Here is a 17,755-nt window from a genome sequence, read left to right on the forward strand (position 1 = left end):
ATGGCAGAGGGAAAGATGAATGTGATGGCAGATGAGAAGTTGTTTTTGCTACCTGTTACATTTTGCTAGTTAGAACAGAATTGCTGCTAGACACTGCCTGGTTGCATCAGGGCACAGCTCCTGCCCCAGGAGGAGCCGTGCTCAGGTGGCTCTGTGTAGCCTTTTCTGGTTTCCTGGTCCCCTGCTTACCCCCTAAACCTTACCAGGCATCCATGAGTTTAGGACAGCCTTTGTGATTTCATGATTTAGTCAGCCAAGATGGGAACGCTCAACGCAAGAGTTAGTGCCTTTTATGACTTACTTATGACATAAAATACAAGGAAGAATGACAAGTTTATCACAGAGCTTCCCGTTTTCATAAGCCATGTGTGTGTGTTTTTCATTTTTTAATTTAAGCCTTGTTATGGAGCACTTTGAAAAATGTTTGACGTGGGCTGATAATTCATTTCTTTGCTCTCTAGCTATTGTAACTGCATATGAAAATAGTTCTCAGCATGATCCAAGTTCAAATAACGCTATGCTTGGGGTTCACGCGTCAGCTTCAGCCATCATCCAATATGGGAAAATTGCCCGAAAACAAGGACTAGTCAATGTAGCTCTGGATATATTGAGTCGTATTCATACTATTCCAACCGTTCCTATCGTGGATTGCTTCCAGAAGATCCGACAGCAAGTTAAGTGCTACCTCCAGCTGGCAGGAGTCATGGGCAAAAACGAGTGCATGCAGGTAGGTGCCAAACACAGCCTCAGCGGTGGGAAGCCATCCTTCCAGAACATGCAAGGGAAAAGAAACCACTTGGGTGTTTGAATTACATTTTATGGTCTCTGTTCTACCATATACTTAGTTGATGTGTTTAAGGAAAGAAAACAACTACAGAATTATGAGGATGTAAGGTAGATTTTGGCTAATAAGTTCAGAGGAATATTAATAAAAACAGTGAAATTCACTAAGCATATAAAGCTTTGGAGAAAATAATACCCTTAAGTGTTTAGGATTAAGCTTAGCAGTTAATACAGTTTAAATACTGAATGTCAATCAACAAATATTCATCGTAGGCAAGTCTGTTGTTAAAGTATACTTGTCAGTGACTTACAGGACTTACTACCTAGGTAAATACTTTTATGAAGCTTTTGTATCATTGTCTAGAAATTTCAAGAACTTTTTTTCTACTCTTTTTTAAACAGGGCCTTGAAGTTATTGAATCTACAAACTTAAAATACTTCACAAAAGAGATGACGGCTGAATTTTATGCACTGAAGGGAATGTTCTTGGCTCAGATCAACAAGTACGTAATATTGAAAAAGGATGATGAAAAAAACCTCAGATTATTTAAATGGTCTTTTATAACTTGAAGGCAACATGAAGCTCAAGCTAGAAATTGGTGTGATTTAGTGACAGTTGTTAGGCGTTTTTTTTTTTTTTTTTTAAGGTATTGTACCTCTGTAAAGACAGTAACTTGAAACAAATTGATAAGCCAGTTTGACGTACTATTTACAAAGATTTTTAAAATGAATGCTTGATCACAGAACTGCTGATGACATGGACTCTCTTCCCCGTTTTCTCAGCCTGCCATTTTGGAACATAGTTGATTCCTTTTATGAACTTAATTCTTGTTTTAGAGCAGGGGTCAATATACTGTGGCCTGTAAGCCAAGGCCAGCCAGCATCCTGTTCTTGTAAATGAAGTTGTATTGGACACGTCCACCCCCCACTGACATTATCTGTGCCTGCATTCACCCTGCCACGTCAGAGTTTGAGTGGTCATGATAGAAATTGTGTGATCTGCAAAGCCTAAACCATTCACTGCCTGGCCCATTACAGGAAAGGGTTGCCAAACCTGTTTTAGAGAAATAATCATCAGATGAAAGCTTTTAAATAGTATGCAAGTGAGGTAGACTTACAAGATGCTTCCTGTTGCCATGCGTAGACTCTAAAGCCATTTTTCACATTTTTAATATACAGGGCTTGCATTTTTAAACAAGGAAGCAGTTTTGTTAAGATAAAAGGGTTTTGTCTTCTTTAAAATAATGTTTTAAATTCACATGACATAAAATACACCATTTGAAAGTGTATGATTCAATGAGTTTTAGTATATTTATAATGTTGTACAACCATCACCACTAATTATAGAACATTTCCATCGTCCCCTAAAGAAACCCCATATCTGTTAGTCCCTCCCATTTTTCCCCTCCCCGTTTCCACTGACAACCCTAATCTACTTCTGTCTCTATGCATTTGCCCATTCTGAATATTTGTATAAATAGAATCATACAATATGTGTCCTTTTGTGACTGGCTTCTCTCACTTAGCAGGATGTTTTCAAGGTTCATCCATGTTGGATCATATATTAATATCTCATTCCTTTTTGTGGCTGAATAATATTCCATTGCATATCCGTTTACTTTATCTGTCCAACAGTTGATAAAATTTGAGTTGTTTCCACTTTTTAGCTATTATGAGTAATGTTGCTATGAGCATTCATATACATGGCTTTGTGTGAGCATATATTTTCGGTACATACCTACGGGTGGAATTGCTGGGTCACATATTGTACTTTTCTGTTTATCTGTTTATCTTTTGGAGGAACTGGCAAACAGTTTTCCATAGTTTGCTGCACCATTTTTCATTCCCACCAGCAGTGTTTGAGGTTTCCGATTTTTCCACATCCTCACTAGCACTTATTATTGTTTATCTGATTATAGCCATCCTAGTGGGTGCAAAGTTATATCTCATTGTGGTTTTGGTTTGCATTTTACTAATGATCAATCATGTTGAGCATCTTCTCATGCTTTTCATTGTTAATTTGTAATTCTTTATATGTCTGAGTAAACACCTGTCTCAGATACATGATTTACAAGTATTTTCTCACATTCTGTGGTCTCTGTTCACTTTCTTTTTTTTTTTTTTTTTTTTTTTGAGACAGAGTCTCACTCTGTTGCCTGGGCTAGAGTGCCGTGGTGTCAGCCTAGCTCACAGCAACCTCAAACTCCTGAGGTCCAGTATCCTACTGCCTCAGCCTCCCGAGTAGCTGGGACTACAGGCATGTGCCACCATGCCTGGCTAATTTTTTCTATGTATTTTTAGCTGTCCAGATCATTTCTTTCTATTTTTAGTAGAGACGGGGTCTCACTCTTACTCAGGCTGGTCTTGAACTCCTAGGCTCAAATGATCCGCCCACCTTGGCCTCCCAGAGTGTTAGGATTACAGGCGTGAGCCACCATGCCCGGCCTCTGTTCACTTTCTTGATAGTGTCCTTTAATGCACCAAGTTTTTAATTTTGATGAACTCCAATTTGTTTTTTATTGCTCATACTTTTGGTGTCATATACAAAACCATGATCTAATTCAAGGTCATAAGCATTTACTGTGCTTTTCTTACATTTCTGTAAGAGTTTTATAAATTTAGTTCTTAAATGTAGGTCTTTCATCTCCTTTGAGTAATTTTTGTATATGGTGTGAGGTAGGGGTCCAAATTCATTCTTTTTCATGTGGATATCCTGTTGTCCCAGCACTATTTGTTGAAAAGTCTGTTTTTTTTCCATTGAATGGCCCTGGCACCCAGATTGAAAATCAGTTGACCAGACATGTATGGGGTTTATTTCTGGACTCTCAATTCTATTCCATTGATCTGCTATTTGGGGTCCCTTTTATTCCCATATGAATTTTAGGTTATTTTAGTTTATCTATTTCTGCCCACGAAAAGCAGTTGGAATTATGATAGAGATTGCATTGAATCTGTAGATCAATTTGGGGAGAAATTTTGCCAATTAATAATAAGTTTTCCAATTCATGAACACAGGATGTCTTTCTATTACTTTAAGTGTTTAGTTTCATTCACCAGCGTTTGATAGTTTTCAGTGCACAAGTCTTGCAACACTTACGTTAAATTCATTCCTAAATATTTTTATGCAAATGGGGCTATTTTCTTAATTTCCTTTTCAGGGTGTTCATTGCTTACGTTTAGAAATACAACTGAGTTTGTACACATATTACACTTCTCAACCTTGCTAAGTTATTTGCTCTAGTAGCTTTTTTGTGGATTTCTTTAGGATTTCCTGTATATAAGATCGTGTCACCTACAAATTGAGATAGCTTTTCGTCTTCCCTTCCAATTAGGACGCCTTTTATTTCTTTTTCTTGCCCAATTTGCCTGTCTAGAACCTCAAGTACAATGTTGGATTAAAGCGACAAGGTCCTTGTCTTTTTCTTGATCTTGGAGAAAGGCTTCCAGTCTTTCACCCTTGAGTATGATGTTAGCTGTGGGTGTTTGATAGATGCCCTTTATCAGGGTGAGAAAGTTCCCTTCTGCTCCAAGTTTGCCAAGTGCTTTTATCATGAAAAGATGTTGGATTTTGTCAAATGGCTTTTTCTGCATCAACTGAGATGATTATGTTTTTTTCCTTTATTCTGTTAACATGGTGTATCACACTGATTTTTTTTGTTGTTGTTTTTTTATGTTGAACCACCTTTGTATTGCTGGGATAAATCCCACTTGGTCTTGGCGTGTAATCCTTTTAATATGCTGTTGGAATTAGGTTGCTAATTTTTGTTCGGGATGTTTGCATCCATATTCCTAAAGCTTATGGGTCTGTAGTTCTCTTGACATCTTGTACATTGCTAGTGTGATAGTAAAATCTTGTAACTGCCTGGAAAATAGTTTGACAGTTTCATAAAAAAGTAAACATAGAATTACCACATGATCTAGCAGTCCCACTCCTTGACATATATCCAAAAGAACTGAAATAAACAGATACTTGTTTAGGAATGTTTATAGCAGCACTATTTGCAATAGCCAAAATGTGGAAACAACAGAAATGAGTGGATAAACAAAACGTGGTGTGTACATATGATGGACTTTTACTCAGTTATCAAAGGGAATGAAGTACTGATGCTCCAACATGGATGAACCTCAAAAACGCTATCCTACATGAAAGGAGCCAGACTGAGAACATCACGTGATGTATGACTCAGTTTGTGTGAAATATGCAGAATAGGTTAATCCGTAGAGACCACCAGATTGGTGGTTGCTGGGAGCTGGGGGTGGGAATCAGGAGTGACTGTGTAGGAAATGGTTCCACAACATCATGAGTGGACTTAATGTCACTGAAAGGTTCACTTTAAAGTGGTTAGTTTTATGTTATGTGAAGTTCACTTCAATTACAAAAAGTGTCTCTCTTGATTTTGTGTCTCCTCACAGGTCTGAGGAAGCAAACAAAGCCTTTTCCGCGGCCGTGCAGATGCATGACGTGCTGGTGAAAGCCTGGGCGATGTGGGGCGACTACCTGGAGAACATCTTTGTCAAGGAGCGACAGCTGCACCTGGGCGTGTCTGCCATCACCTGCTACTTGCATGCATGCCGGCATCAGAACGAGAGCAAATCGAGGAAATACTTGGCCAAGGTGAGACTGAAGTGTGAGGCATGATTTTATACATTAACTCTTAATTCCAGTCACTCTTTAAAGTATGTTTACAGTTCCTTTTTTTTTTTTTTTTTTTTTTTAGAAAGAATCTCACTCTATCGCCCAGGCTAGAGTTCAGTGGCTTCCTCATAGCTCACAGCAAGCTCCAACTCCTGGGCTCAAGCAATCCTACTGCTTCAGCCTCCCGAGTAGCTGGGACTACAGGCACACGCCACTGTACCCAGCTAATTTTTCTGTTTTTAGTAGAGACAGGGTCTTGCTCTTGTTCTTGCTCAGGCTGGTCTCGACCTCCTAACTCAAGCGATCCTCCCACCTCAGCCTCCCAGAGCACTAGGATTACGGACGTGAGCCACCTCGCCCAGCCTCCTGTTCCATTTTAAAGCTAAGAAAACTGAGACCAGGCCATACTCAGGGTTCCAGGACTTCTAAGTGGCAAAGCCCAGCCTGGAGTCTGGGTCTTAGGTCTCCAAGTCCAGTGCTTACTGCTGTCTGCGGGATCTCACACATTCTTCCCCTAGGCGTAGGACGAGATCTGGAAGTAGAACTTACCTCCTGGACACCTGTTAGATTTTAGTCCCTCACCTGCAGGGCTGCGCTCCACACAGTCACAGAGTTGGCATGCTTTGGTGGTCACCGTGGTGTCTTTCCACACGGTGTCCCAGCACAGCTCCAAACTCGGGTGGGTGTTTGCCACGTGCTTGCCGAATGAAGGAGCACTCGAGAGTAGATTCTTCTTCATGGTGCTTCCTCTCTTCCCTCCCAAGAAGCGGATGAATAAAACCCGGAATTAATTCTTACAGAAAACTTAAGAATAAATCATTCTGTCTGTCCTTTTTTGTCCATTAAACGTTTGGATTTTTTAGAATTCCTTGTTTTAATGTCAAAATTTGGAATGCACATCAGCACAAGGTAGTTATAGCCAACTGTAGACACACAAACCAGCTACGCAAACACTACCTAAATATGTGACCCCAAAATTGCTTACCTCTAGATGGGATTTGTTTCAGACATCGGTGGACACCAGGCTGCCGGCATGTGGCCTCCCTGATACTAGGGTGCTGAGCATCTGAGATTTTTAGCAAAAGTCTGTTTTGTTTGGATGGGACCGTAAATGTGACTTAGAAGCTTGCAGGCCCCAGCCATCTGCCCGTCACTTCCTTGTGGTCACGGGGTCACCACTGGCCAGTAATTGTCCTTAAAGCAAAATCAAGAGAAAATCCATGTCCAAATTTTAGGTTTTATTTACACTGTAAGATTTACATAATGTTAACAATAATGTTCACGCTCTTACAGATATTTTTCTACATGGTCAGTAAAACTACTCTGTGGTATTTTAATGTTGGGGTGAAAAGGCACTTGATTGAGGGTCTCAGGATTGTCATTCAACTCTAGAATTTTCCCTTCTGTCTCAGGTGCTGTGGCTTTTGAGTTTTGATGATGACAAAAACACTTTGGCAGATGCTGTCGACAAGTACTGCATTGGCGTGCCGCCCATCCAGTGGCTGGCCTGGATCCCGCAGCTGCTCACCTGCCTGGTGGGCTCGGAGGGAAAGCTGCTCTTGAACCTGATTAGCCAGGTGGGAACAACAAGACGTCCGTGTTCACAAACACAAAAAATCATGTCTTCATGTTGCATTTTTTCTACAAAGTAAATTTGAATGGGCAGAGTATTAAAAATAAGTCAGAGATGGGAAGATTTAATCATGCTTAATATGAAGCATGAGAAATTATTAAAGAGAATATCAGGGTTGAATGAAGTTTAAAGCAGTCCAGTTTATTAATAAAACTATACTTTCTTTGCTTGAACATTTCCCCACATATGCAAGTAAAATAAACTGTTAAAAATGTAAGATTGCTAGTGGGTACTCTGAGAATTATAGTGAGATGTATATCTGGCATTTTACATCTGATTTCCTGTCGTGCTAGGAGGTCTTCGGAGTCTTCCCTTAAGACTGAAACGTAGACATGACTGTGATTGTCACCCTTTATGCATTTCTCTGTAGCAGACTAACAGTTCTCTCAGGAACTGGGAGCAGGGCTGGTGAATTGGACAGGCCAGGGCGCTATAGAAGAGCTTTTGTAACCGTCCTTTGAGAATGATTCCAGAATGTCCATCTCCTTTGAAAAGACCGAGGGATAGAGGAAGGACTGAAACAGAAGAAATTTAGATAGATAGGTTTGGGCTACAGTATGTTTGTATTTGCTTTTATAGAATTACAAAGTGCTACATAATAACCTCATGAAAGACTAGCACAGCTGCCACGTCTTTAGAATATACTGCGCTTGTTCTGCTCACCTGTCTAATTTGCTCTTTGCATATGGTGTACCAGCCATGTTGTGCCCCGGGGATGATTTTCTTTTTTTCCTTGTGAGGATGCCAACTATATCCGTGAGCGCTGGCATTTTGCTTAGAGTTTATCTGTCAGGATGCAGATTCGATCTATTTGTTATTGTCATTCATGGAGCATCTCTTAATGTGCGTTAGCCACCCTGTGGCAGAGTTAGGTATTATTTATTCATTTTATAGGTTCATTTTGAAAGGTTTGAGCAACATGATAATAGACTCAGCCACAAAACTCCAGTTTGGTGAAACTGGTATTCCTTGCCTTAACTCGAGACTTCTCAATCTCTTCCTTGCCGCAGTTATGCAGAATAAAGTCATTTGGTAGTGGGACTGTTACCAAATTAGTTAAAATTAGTTAACAGTTCACAGTGAATTGTGCTTAATATAAAGATTAATATAAAGATTTATATATTCTTTTATTTGCCTCAGTAAGATCCAGGGACATAAGTATTTTGAAAATGTTTATTGAACAAAAGGAAAGTGTGGTTTCTCTGTTATCAGCTGGACAGAGTTGATGAAATGCTCGTGTTATCTGTCTTGGGTCTTTTAGGGCTGAACTAGATATTTTACCTCCTATTTAATCTGGCTTCGTGCATTAGATCACTAATGTAGTATTTGCTTCCTGAGTCCAACTACAGACCAGAAACCCATTTCCAACTTGACATGTTATTTTCAGTATAGACTGTCTTCATGCAGAAGCTCATTGGGGAACAAAGCTGTTCATGACTTCGTGTCTCTGAGCAGGTTGGACGAGTGTACCCCCAGGCGGTCTACTTTCCCATCCGCACGCTGTACCTGACCCTGAAAATAGAGCAGCGGGAGCGCTACAAGAGCGGTACGTCTCAGGTGGGGCCCGCTGGGCTCGAAGGGCTCGTTCCCCGGGGGCCACATCCAGACCCCTGTGAACACACCCGGCCCACAGCACACTCCTAGTGTGTGGCCTATCTTTTCTTTAATCAGTGAGGGAACACTTGGGGGCTGGAAGACAAAGCCTGGTCTCCGAGCAAAGTTTGTGGTTCTCCTTTGCCAGGATGCAATTTGATCCACAGGTAGAAAAAAATACATGAAATTTTAGCTACAGAAAATGATAAAGTTTTTCTTGCCTCAGTAATGAATGCATTGCGGTGAGCAGTATGAATGCCAGTTGCTGTGTGTATATGTTGTTTAGGTTATAAGGAAATCAGTCTTACCAGAAGTTTTGTAAACATTTACTCAAAATGTAAGATTTTTACTCTATATAATAGCCCTAGTATGCAAAGAAATAACTTACTTAACGGTTTCAGCTACCCACTAATCATGGTGCTTCAAACAAGTAAAGACCATTTGCTTCACAATGTTTTTACTACCCAGAGTCTTCCTAAGGACTGTGGTACCCTGGTCGGTTAATGAGATTCAGTAGATTGGGGGTCGCATAGCCCCTCTCAGCTCTAACCTGGGAGTCTAGCTAGGCAGATTCATCTCTGGGCCATTTGAAAATTTAAGATTTTTTAATTTTAAGGCTAAGTATAATATAGGTATAATGAGCTAGATCCAGAAAAAAATGAGCATAGAAGTATTCTACAACGTGTTTCTCATAGAGCAAATGACTATAATTCTCAAAAATACCATTTTACAATTGTGGTTTGGCTTTCCTGGGTGAAAAATGTAGGCTTGCTTATTAATTACTTTAGAGTCTCTGAGCTTTAGTAGCAAGGAACACATTGTGAAACATTTTTCCAAACATTTCATTTTTACAACAGTCAAGCTTACAGAGAAGTTACAAAGGAGCGAGTGCCCAGGGAGCCCTTGTACACCCTCACCTGGATTCCCAGGGTGCATGTTGTCACATCTGCTTTCTCTCTCAACATGATACTTGCCGACAGCTGTGCTCCCCACCCCCGAGTCCCTCAGCACAGCTGTCCTGAGACCAGGGGCTTCCCCTGCAGCCCCTGGGGAACTGGTCTTGTGGGGCTCACACACCGGCAGGAACCAGCGCTCCTTTGGCCAGTGGGTCCTGTAGAGCTCCGGCCTCTGGCATCAGCCAGTTTTGTGCTGACATTGGTGTTGTGTGTGTTGCTCTCAGATTCTGGACAGCAGCAGCCAAGTTCGGTGGGTAACCAGTCCCACTCTGCATCAGATCCAGGGCCCATAAGAGCCACAGCACCAATGTGGCGCTGCAGCCGAATCATGCACATGCAGCGGGAGCTCCACCCCACCCTTCTGTCTTCCCTGGAAGGCATCGTCGATCAGATGGTCTGGTTCCGAGAAAATTGGCATGAAGAGGTATTTGGATGTGGTCTTGCACATGCTGGCTACTTGGAGAGGAAACTGTCATTCCCTATGCTTTTGTGGCTGTATTATCTTTAGATTTAGCTGCCTGGTCATTTTGTATATTAGTTGCTGGATTTAACCATGGAGCAGGCAAAACTAGCTAATCTCTGCACTCTACTACAGCCTTAATAAACTTTTGAAGCAGAAGACTGCAGAAGAAGAGGATGACGTTGAGGAAGCCATTTCTTGATGTTAAAATGCTGCTTTGCTCATTTAGCGTGGTGACTTAAGTACCACCAGTCGACCAAATTGTCCACAGGAGCTGTGGCATAGGCTGCCGAGTTATAATTTCCAGAGATGGGGGTTAGTCCTCAGGGATCTTTGCAGCACCCGGGCCACCTCCTTACTGATGTTTGAGCTGATGACAAAATAATATACACTTTGCTGCCCAGATACTTACCTAGCTGGGTCAGAGGCCAGCTCGTTACTACTGTCAGAGTTTTACGTGTGTGCAGACTCACAGTGGTAACAGTAAAGCTACCTGGAAATCAGATTGTTCTATGGCTAACCCGCAGACGGGTATGTGTGTATGACCCACAAGAATGGGGTTTTCTGTTTTTGTGTTTTTTCCATGGCCAGCACCATTACTTCTCATGGTTAAAAACACCAGTGCCCAGTGTGGCGCACAGCGTTCTGTCTGTTCCCACACGCCGGCTTCACACCTGCCGGGTGCCAGGTGCCAGGTGCCGGGTGGGGGCAGAAGCAACCCCGGTGGGAGGGGCCGTGCCTGACAAACACTGTGGCCGGGCGGCTGCTTGAACGGAGAGCTCTGTTTTGTCAACTGTCTTTGGCCTCTTCCCTCTAGGTTCTCAGGCAGCTCCAACAGGGCCTGGCGAAGTGTTACTCGGTGGCATTTGAGAAAAGCGGAGCTGTGTCCGATGCCAAAATCACCCCCCATACTCTGAATTTTGTCAAGAAGTTGGTGAGCACCTTTGGGGTGGGACTGGAGAACGTGTCCAACGTCTCAACCATGTTCTCCAGCGCCGCCTCCGAGTCTCTGGCCAGGCGGGCCCAGGCCACCGCGCAGGACCCTGTCTTTCAGAAGCTGAAAGGCCAGTTCACGACAGGTGAGTCTCACTTTGCTCTCCCTGTGCCTAGTGTAAGTTCCCTGTGCTGTTTTTCCTTGGTCTTTAACATCTAAGCTAATTATATCCATTCATTTTCTTATCACCAAACTGTATGTGCTTATGCTGTTTGAAATAAGGCTTCTGAACATGAAGGCTCAGGCTGCACGTCCTTCTCTAGCAAATGGTCAGGGTTTGGAGCGAGAGCTGCCCGGCTCTAACACGGGGTAGAAGCGCATGGTTTTCAAGCCAAACTGCACGCTTGCCTACCTGTGACCCTTCTTCACTTGGTGTTGGTGGGAGGCAGCATTGGGTGTGATGGTGGCATTCACAGGTGTGGGGCTCTTGCCGGGGGTTCTGGGGCACAATGACAGGGAGATTGTATTTTCAGTACTTGGGCTTTGCTCGGGGTAGTGCATTTTCCTAGTCTCACAGGAGCTCAGGTCCTGCCTCCGCCTCTTACTGTGTGATCTAAGGGAAGCGAGTCCCGGTTTCCCTCCGCCTGGGTTTCTTCATCTCCAAATAGGGATTCTCACCCCTAGTTTGCACACTCGTGCGTGCACGTGCGTCCCGATCGTGCACACCCGCACCCTCTGCCGCACACAGGCACAGCCGCGTCCCGTCTGATTCTCACTCCTCGGTCTGCGTCCGTCCCCCTGACCTGCCTGTCCCTCTAGAGCAGGAGCCCATGGGTGCCTGGTCCCCAGTGTGGAGTTAACCACCTGAGTGACTCTACGGGCTCTTAACCTCAAGTGTCTGGTTCATGAGTGATTATCACGTGAAAACAAGATTTGTCTGATGTAATATCCCAGAGGTTAAAAAAGAAAAAGCTTAATTAGTGCTTTTATAATAGTCTTTAAAACATGTTTTCTTCACTAGTAGGTTAAACCACAGCTTTAGGCATTTAAAGTATCTTTTAAATTATCTTAGAGAACACAGTTAAGAATATGTATGTGTAGAGTAGGTTGAAATAATGCAAAAGAAAATATTTATCCCATTAGTGATAAAGGATGCTTTGCAGTTAGAGCCATGACTGATTGTGTTTTTTTGTTTTTTTTATTTTTTACTTTGTATTTTTTAGAGACACTCTCACTCTGTTGCCCAGGCTGTAGTGCAGTGGCCTCATCATAGCTCACTGCAACCTCAATTTCCTGGGCTCAAGGAATCCTCCCATCTCAGCCTCTTTAATAGCTGGGACTACAGACATGTACCACCATGCCCAGCTAATTTTTTTTTTTTGGTAGAGATTGGGTCTCGCTGTGTTGCCCAGGCTTGTCTCGAACTCCTGGCCTCAAGCGAACACCTTGGCCTCTCAAAGTGCTGGGTTTTCTGGTGTGAGCCACTGGACCTGGCCCATGATTTGGAATCCCTGTGAAATACAGCATGTGCACGTGCCCCTGTTGTCACCCAGACAGTCATGGGGTGCTGGGCTCCCTGTTCTTGATGTGTGAGTTGGACATTAAAGGTAACACTGAACTCACCTTAAGGTTGAGACTTCCACACCTGAGGAAGGTGCTTTTTGAAAAATAGAGGACAAGTCATGTCGTATCGTGTCTTTTATTTTGAAGCGCTTTCATCAGCTTAGGCTTCTTTGTGAAGTTCGTGTGATGTGTGGTCTGTCTGCTACCCTTGTCTGAAAAGAGGAAGAGTCTGAGATGAAAGTTTTATGAAAATCATCATATTTTATTAATACTTAAAAGAAGTGTTCAGTATGCTTTTATCTTAAAATGTCCAGATCATTAAATCAAATGTAGTCTGAAGTGGAGACTCAGATGTGGGACAAATCATCTGGGTTTTGATGTTTAAAAAAAAAAAAAAATCACAAAAACTGAAACCAGATAGAAGTCAGCTTATGAGGCTTCCGGCCCACTGCAAACTGGGGCAAGTTTCAGATACTTAAGTCAGGAGCTCGTCCGCCCACTGCTCCTCCTGCTCACAGGGAGGTCATTTCTGTCCACACCACGTTCCATCCTACGAACTGCACTTCTGTCTCTGGCAATATTGTGTGTGTTGGCTGCTGACCAGCTGTCCGTAAAGAGCTGGAAGAAAGTTCAAGACCAGCACAATACGTTTATTCCAGAGAAATGAAGACTTATTTTTGTTTCGACCTTGTATGAGATTATTCATAGCCACTTTATTTGTCACAGCCCCAAACTGGAAACCAACCAAATATCCTTCCAGAGGTATTGATGCATAAACAAAATGTAGTACGTCCATACTCGGCCATAAAAAGGAGTTAATTATTGATACAGCAACTTGGATGAACCTCAAAAAACCGTTACACTGTGTGCAAAAAGCCAATTCATAAGGATACACACCGTATGATTCTTGCTTATGAAACATTTGTAAAATAGCATAAGAACAGGAATGGAGGATGGGCTAGTAGTAGCCAAGTGTTAGGGATGCAGGGAGGAGACGGATGTGGCTGTGAAGTGTCACGGGGGGCCTGGTGGTGAAGGTACAGCCGAGCGTCTTGAGAGTAGTGGTGGTTGTGCGAGGCTGCGCGTGTGACAAGACTGCACAGACACACACACCCAAGTGCACACATCGCTGGCGCAATCTCAATCAGCTCTGGTTTGTGCCAGTGTCACTTTCTCAGTTTTAGCATCGTGCTAGGGGTGGACACTGGCATCGGAGGAGGGGTTCAGGAATGCGTGTCATTTCTGTGTAACCTATAAATCTTTAATTATTTCAAGATAAAAGTTTTAAAAGAAACAGATCAGGCATGAGCTTGGCAGCACCTTCTTGATCCAGAGTGGGGCAGAAACAGCCCCGCCTGGGAAGCTGCCTGCGTCCCAGATGGGTGGGCTCTATCGCAGCTCTGCTGCAGGGAGGGAACCTCGCCCCGTCTTGCCTTGGTGAGTGGCAGCCTCTCCCGCCACCTGCTCACGTGACATCATGACACTCACTATGAGGAGCACAGAGGAGGGCGATGACGGAGCTTAAACTGAAAGGGAAACTAGGTAAATGCCATGAAAAAAACAGAAGAAAATACGTTGGCTTTCCTAAAACCAATTGCGTTTGTGTACAGCTAAGTTCCTATGTGGACAGCGAAGATTAGGCTATTAGAATAGCCAGACATTAGGCTGAATGCCTACCGTATGCTGCCTCGGGTAATTTAATCCTCGTGGGGTAGATGTTATTCCTGCTTCCGTTTCACGGGTGATAAAAGTGAGGCCCAGGAGGCTCAGCATGAGCTTAAAGTCCTACAGCTGTGAGTGCACGAGCTGGGCCTTAGCAGGTCCGACTTCCCAGGGCTCCAAAGTGCTGCACCACACTGAGCTTCATGTGCCTAAGGGTTAGGTCTGGAGTTGGCACCTAACGACAAAATAACCTGCACACTTTAACCTGCCTGTGGAACGCAGTATACACAGGGGTTGTGTATTCTGTGTGTTCTCTTACTAAGTCTCACAGCCTGATTTTTCTCAAGTGGTTGGATTAAATCACTTTTCTGGGTTAAACACCAATAGTACAGATCTGTTTAGGGACCATTTCATAGGGAGCATGGCGTGGGATTTGATGGTTTGTTTGCCGAGCCACGTAGTTTATGTGTTAAATATGCACCTGGTGCAGCGGTGACATCCAGGGCGGGAAGAGGTGACGGCAGGTTTTGCACATGGGTGGCCACGCCTGCTTGGGGGCCTTGCCCGTGTGGGCCTCTCATGCTCGGCATCAGTCAGGCCTTCACCACTCTCTGGTTCCAAACTGATGCCGTTGGCCTGTCCGTCATTTTCTGTGTGTTTAGCTCCCGGCCAACTGCAGCTGCCCTGGGGACGGGGGAGGTGGGGGGAGGCAAGTGCTTGCTGAGTCTGCAGGAGGCTCTGCCACAGCAAGGGGGGACTCGCCTTCTTTTGCCACATCCGGAGGCGCATGACGGCGTCTCTGCTGCCGCGGCACAGCCAGCGTTTCCTTTGGGCTCAGGATACCCGGGCCTGGGGACAGTGCCTGCGTGGCTCCCACAGGGCCCCTGCTTTACAGCAGCGCTGCGTGGGGGCGAGTTAGCGTGGCGAGACTCCCAGCACCAGAGCTCATCTGGGAGGAAGGTGAGGTCTTTTTTTAAAAGAAGTACTTTTTAATTTAATTGATCTTTTAATATGGAGTCTCAGTAACGTGAGAAATACATTAACCAGGGATTTTTTTAATTGCTTTAAGTGAAAATGTTCTCCATTTTTGTCATTTTGGTTTCTTGCCTTAATTCCTTCCAATGGGCTCATTTAGAACTTAGTGCTCTCCTGGCGTTGCTCCTCCCACTCCCCGGCTCCATCAGGGCCGCCTTGGCTTTGACTCGGGGACTCTGTTTCTCGGCGTGACTCGAGTCCTCAAGTGGTGCTGCCGACCCGGCATTGGGTGGGGTCTTAGGGCCCTGGCGACACAGGCCCCCGGACTGCTGTCAGGGCTCGCAGGCAGCCCTCAGTCCAGCTCCTGGCGTCCCCAAGGCCCGAGCCTCATGCGCTGAGGTGGGTGCTCAGGGGCCCACGTGCCATCTCAGCCCACACCGTTCCCTGAGAGGAGCCTGGGGTGTCGTGTTGGGGTTTGTTTCTCCTCTTCCTCGCAGCACCGTGCGTGGTGCCAGACGGGGCTTCTTTGGTTCTTTCAGGCCTCAACTTACACTTTATAGAGTAAGAGGTGCTGGTTTGTTCCTCATTACATGTGGAACGTGCCTAATTTGTAGCTGGTAGGTGCTTAAGCAGCGATTTTATAGTGAATTGGAAATAGCCCAAATGGTCAAAAATGTTTTTAACCTTGTTTTATTTTGAAGATTTTGACTTCAGTGTTCCGGGATCCATGAAGCTTCATAATCTCATTTCTAAATTGAAAAAGTGGATCAAAATCCTAGAGGCTAAAACGAAGCAACTTCCAAAATTCTTCCTCATAGAAGAAAAGTGCCGGTTTTTGAGCAATTTTTCATCACAGACGGCTGAAGTGGAAATTCCTGGGGAATTTCTGATGCCAAAGCCAACGCATTATTACATCAAAATCGCTCGGTGAGTGAGCCAGGCCTGGCGGGTGGTGACTCACACGGCCCCCCGAGGACACGGAGCCTGTGTGGGAAGCTTCGGGGAGACCCTGTGGGGTATTTCAGACGTTGGTTCCCGGAAATGAGAGAACTTAAGATTGCTCTAGGACTGGAGTGATCGGGCACCTTAAAAGTTCTGATCTAACTGATAGGTTAACTGTCTTCAGTGAAGCTGGGGTTTGCTTTGCAAAGGAGCTTTTCAGATCCCTGCAGAACTTGGCAAAATGTGAAGGGTCCCAGTCTTTTGTAAACTCTTAAAGCACAGGATTCAAGACGGAATGGGAGGGTTGTAGAATTTACTAGAGCACGCTGCCTCTCATTTGAAATATAAAAAGTGCTTCAAAGAGGCTTCCCTTAACAAAGCCACGTATTTCGTTTTTATTTCTGAACCAGACGCAGAGCTCTGCTGCTCCCTACGTCCAGAGTCCAGTTTCCCTTTCCCCCGAGCCTGGCACATGTCCTGGCCAGCTGTCCCTCCTCCCCAGCTCCCATCAGTGGCCACTCAGTTATAAAATGTTGTGATACCATTTCTGCCTTGTCACGGGGAGGCGGGGCATGCACAGTTGATAAATGACTGCCCACCTGCAGTCTTTTCCCGTGACAGTTCTGGAAACTCTGTTTTCATAAGAGAAGGACTGGAAGTTGAGACTCAGCTCATGTCCTGTTGTTTGCTCGCGTTGGTAGGTTCATGCCCAGAGTGGAGATCGTGCAGAAGCACAACACGGCGGCCCGGAGGCTGTACATCCGCGGGCACAACGGCAAGATCTACCCCTACCTCGTCATGAACGACGCCTGCCTCACCGAGTCGCGGCGGGAAGAGCGTGTGTTGCAGCTGCTCCGCCTGCTGAATCCCTGTTTGGAGAAGAGAAAGGAGACCACCAAGAGGCACTTATTTTTCACAGGTACGAGAGCTGAGCTTTGAGGGACACAGCTCACGTTAGCTCCAGAGGGTGTGCATGTGGCACGGTGTCCGCAGCAGAGGATGTTTTGCCGTGTGGCAAGCAGGTAGGGCCTGGGGATGGGAGCAGCCCCCACCCCGCCAGCCCCTGCTCCTGCAGGAAGCCACTCTGGCCTTCAGGCTCCTCGCTGTGGGACAGGAGCTCTGCTCTAATTTCCCCGAGGCCTTCCCAGCTCTGTGGAGTGTTCATTTGGAAGGGGTGGCACCGGGCACATGGGCGCTGCCTTTTTCTTTGGGAACATTTCCGTGCTCTGCCGAAAGCTGGGCTGAGCCAAGGGCTTGTTGCTGGTGTGTGACAGCACATGTCAGCTTTGCAGCCAGGGCTCGTGCTCCCTCTAGACCACACGTGCACTGTGTGGGCGCTGCCTGAGGTGGCCTTCGTGAGTGAAACGCAAGACTTAGGACAGGCCAGCAGCCCTACGAAGGCCACAGAAATCGTTGCCAAGTGCACAAGTAGCTAATAAGAAGCAACCTCTTACTAGGTTGTTTTCACAGCTGAGTTGCTGTGAGTGGCCAGTTTTTGTCTGGAACAGGGGAGTAGACGAGATACCTGTAATTCTACCCAGAGACGAGAGCCATCGTAATAATATTTTAGCATGTAGTCCCTGGGGTCAGGAGGACACCGCAGTGCATATTGTCTAGT

The 17,755-nt window shown here is 44.9% G+C and overlaps 1 protein-coding gene across 5 annotated transcripts in view; it reads left to right on the forward strand.

Annotated features, from left to right (window-relative positions):
* The window catches only part of LOC123631567 (transformation/transcription domain associated protein), a 114,315-nt gene that overhangs the window by 88,308 nt on the left and 8,252 nt on the right, over positions 1-17,755 (forward strand). For all 5 annotated transcript variants that reach the window (XM_045541330.1, XM_045541331.1, XM_045541332.1 and 2 more), the window contains 9 exons: positions 462-727; positions 1,186-1,286; positions 5,197-5,398; positions 6,832-6,996; positions 8,508-8,598; positions 9,826-10,025; positions 10,879-11,140; positions 15,897-16,122; positions 16,839-17,056. In XM_045541330.1, the coding sequence (XP_045397286.1) occupies positions 462-727; positions 1,186-1,286; positions 5,197-5,398; positions 6,832-6,996; positions 8,508-8,598; positions 9,826-10,025; positions 10,879-11,140; positions 15,897-16,122; positions 16,839-17,056 (1,731 nt within the window). The remainder of the gene's footprint in view (positions 1-461; positions 728-1,185; positions 1,287-5,196; positions 5,399-6,831; positions 6,997-8,507; positions 8,599-9,825; positions 10,026-10,878; positions 11,141-15,896; positions 16,123-16,838; positions 17,057-17,755) is intronic.

The sequence above is a fragment of the Lemur catta genome, chromosome 2 (assembly GCF_020740605.2).
Source record: "Lemur catta isolate mLemCat1 chromosome 2, mLemCat1.pri, whole genome shotgun sequence".
NCBI classification, from domain to species: Eukaryota; Metazoa; Chordata; class Mammalia; order Primates; family Lemuridae; genus Lemur; species Lemur catta.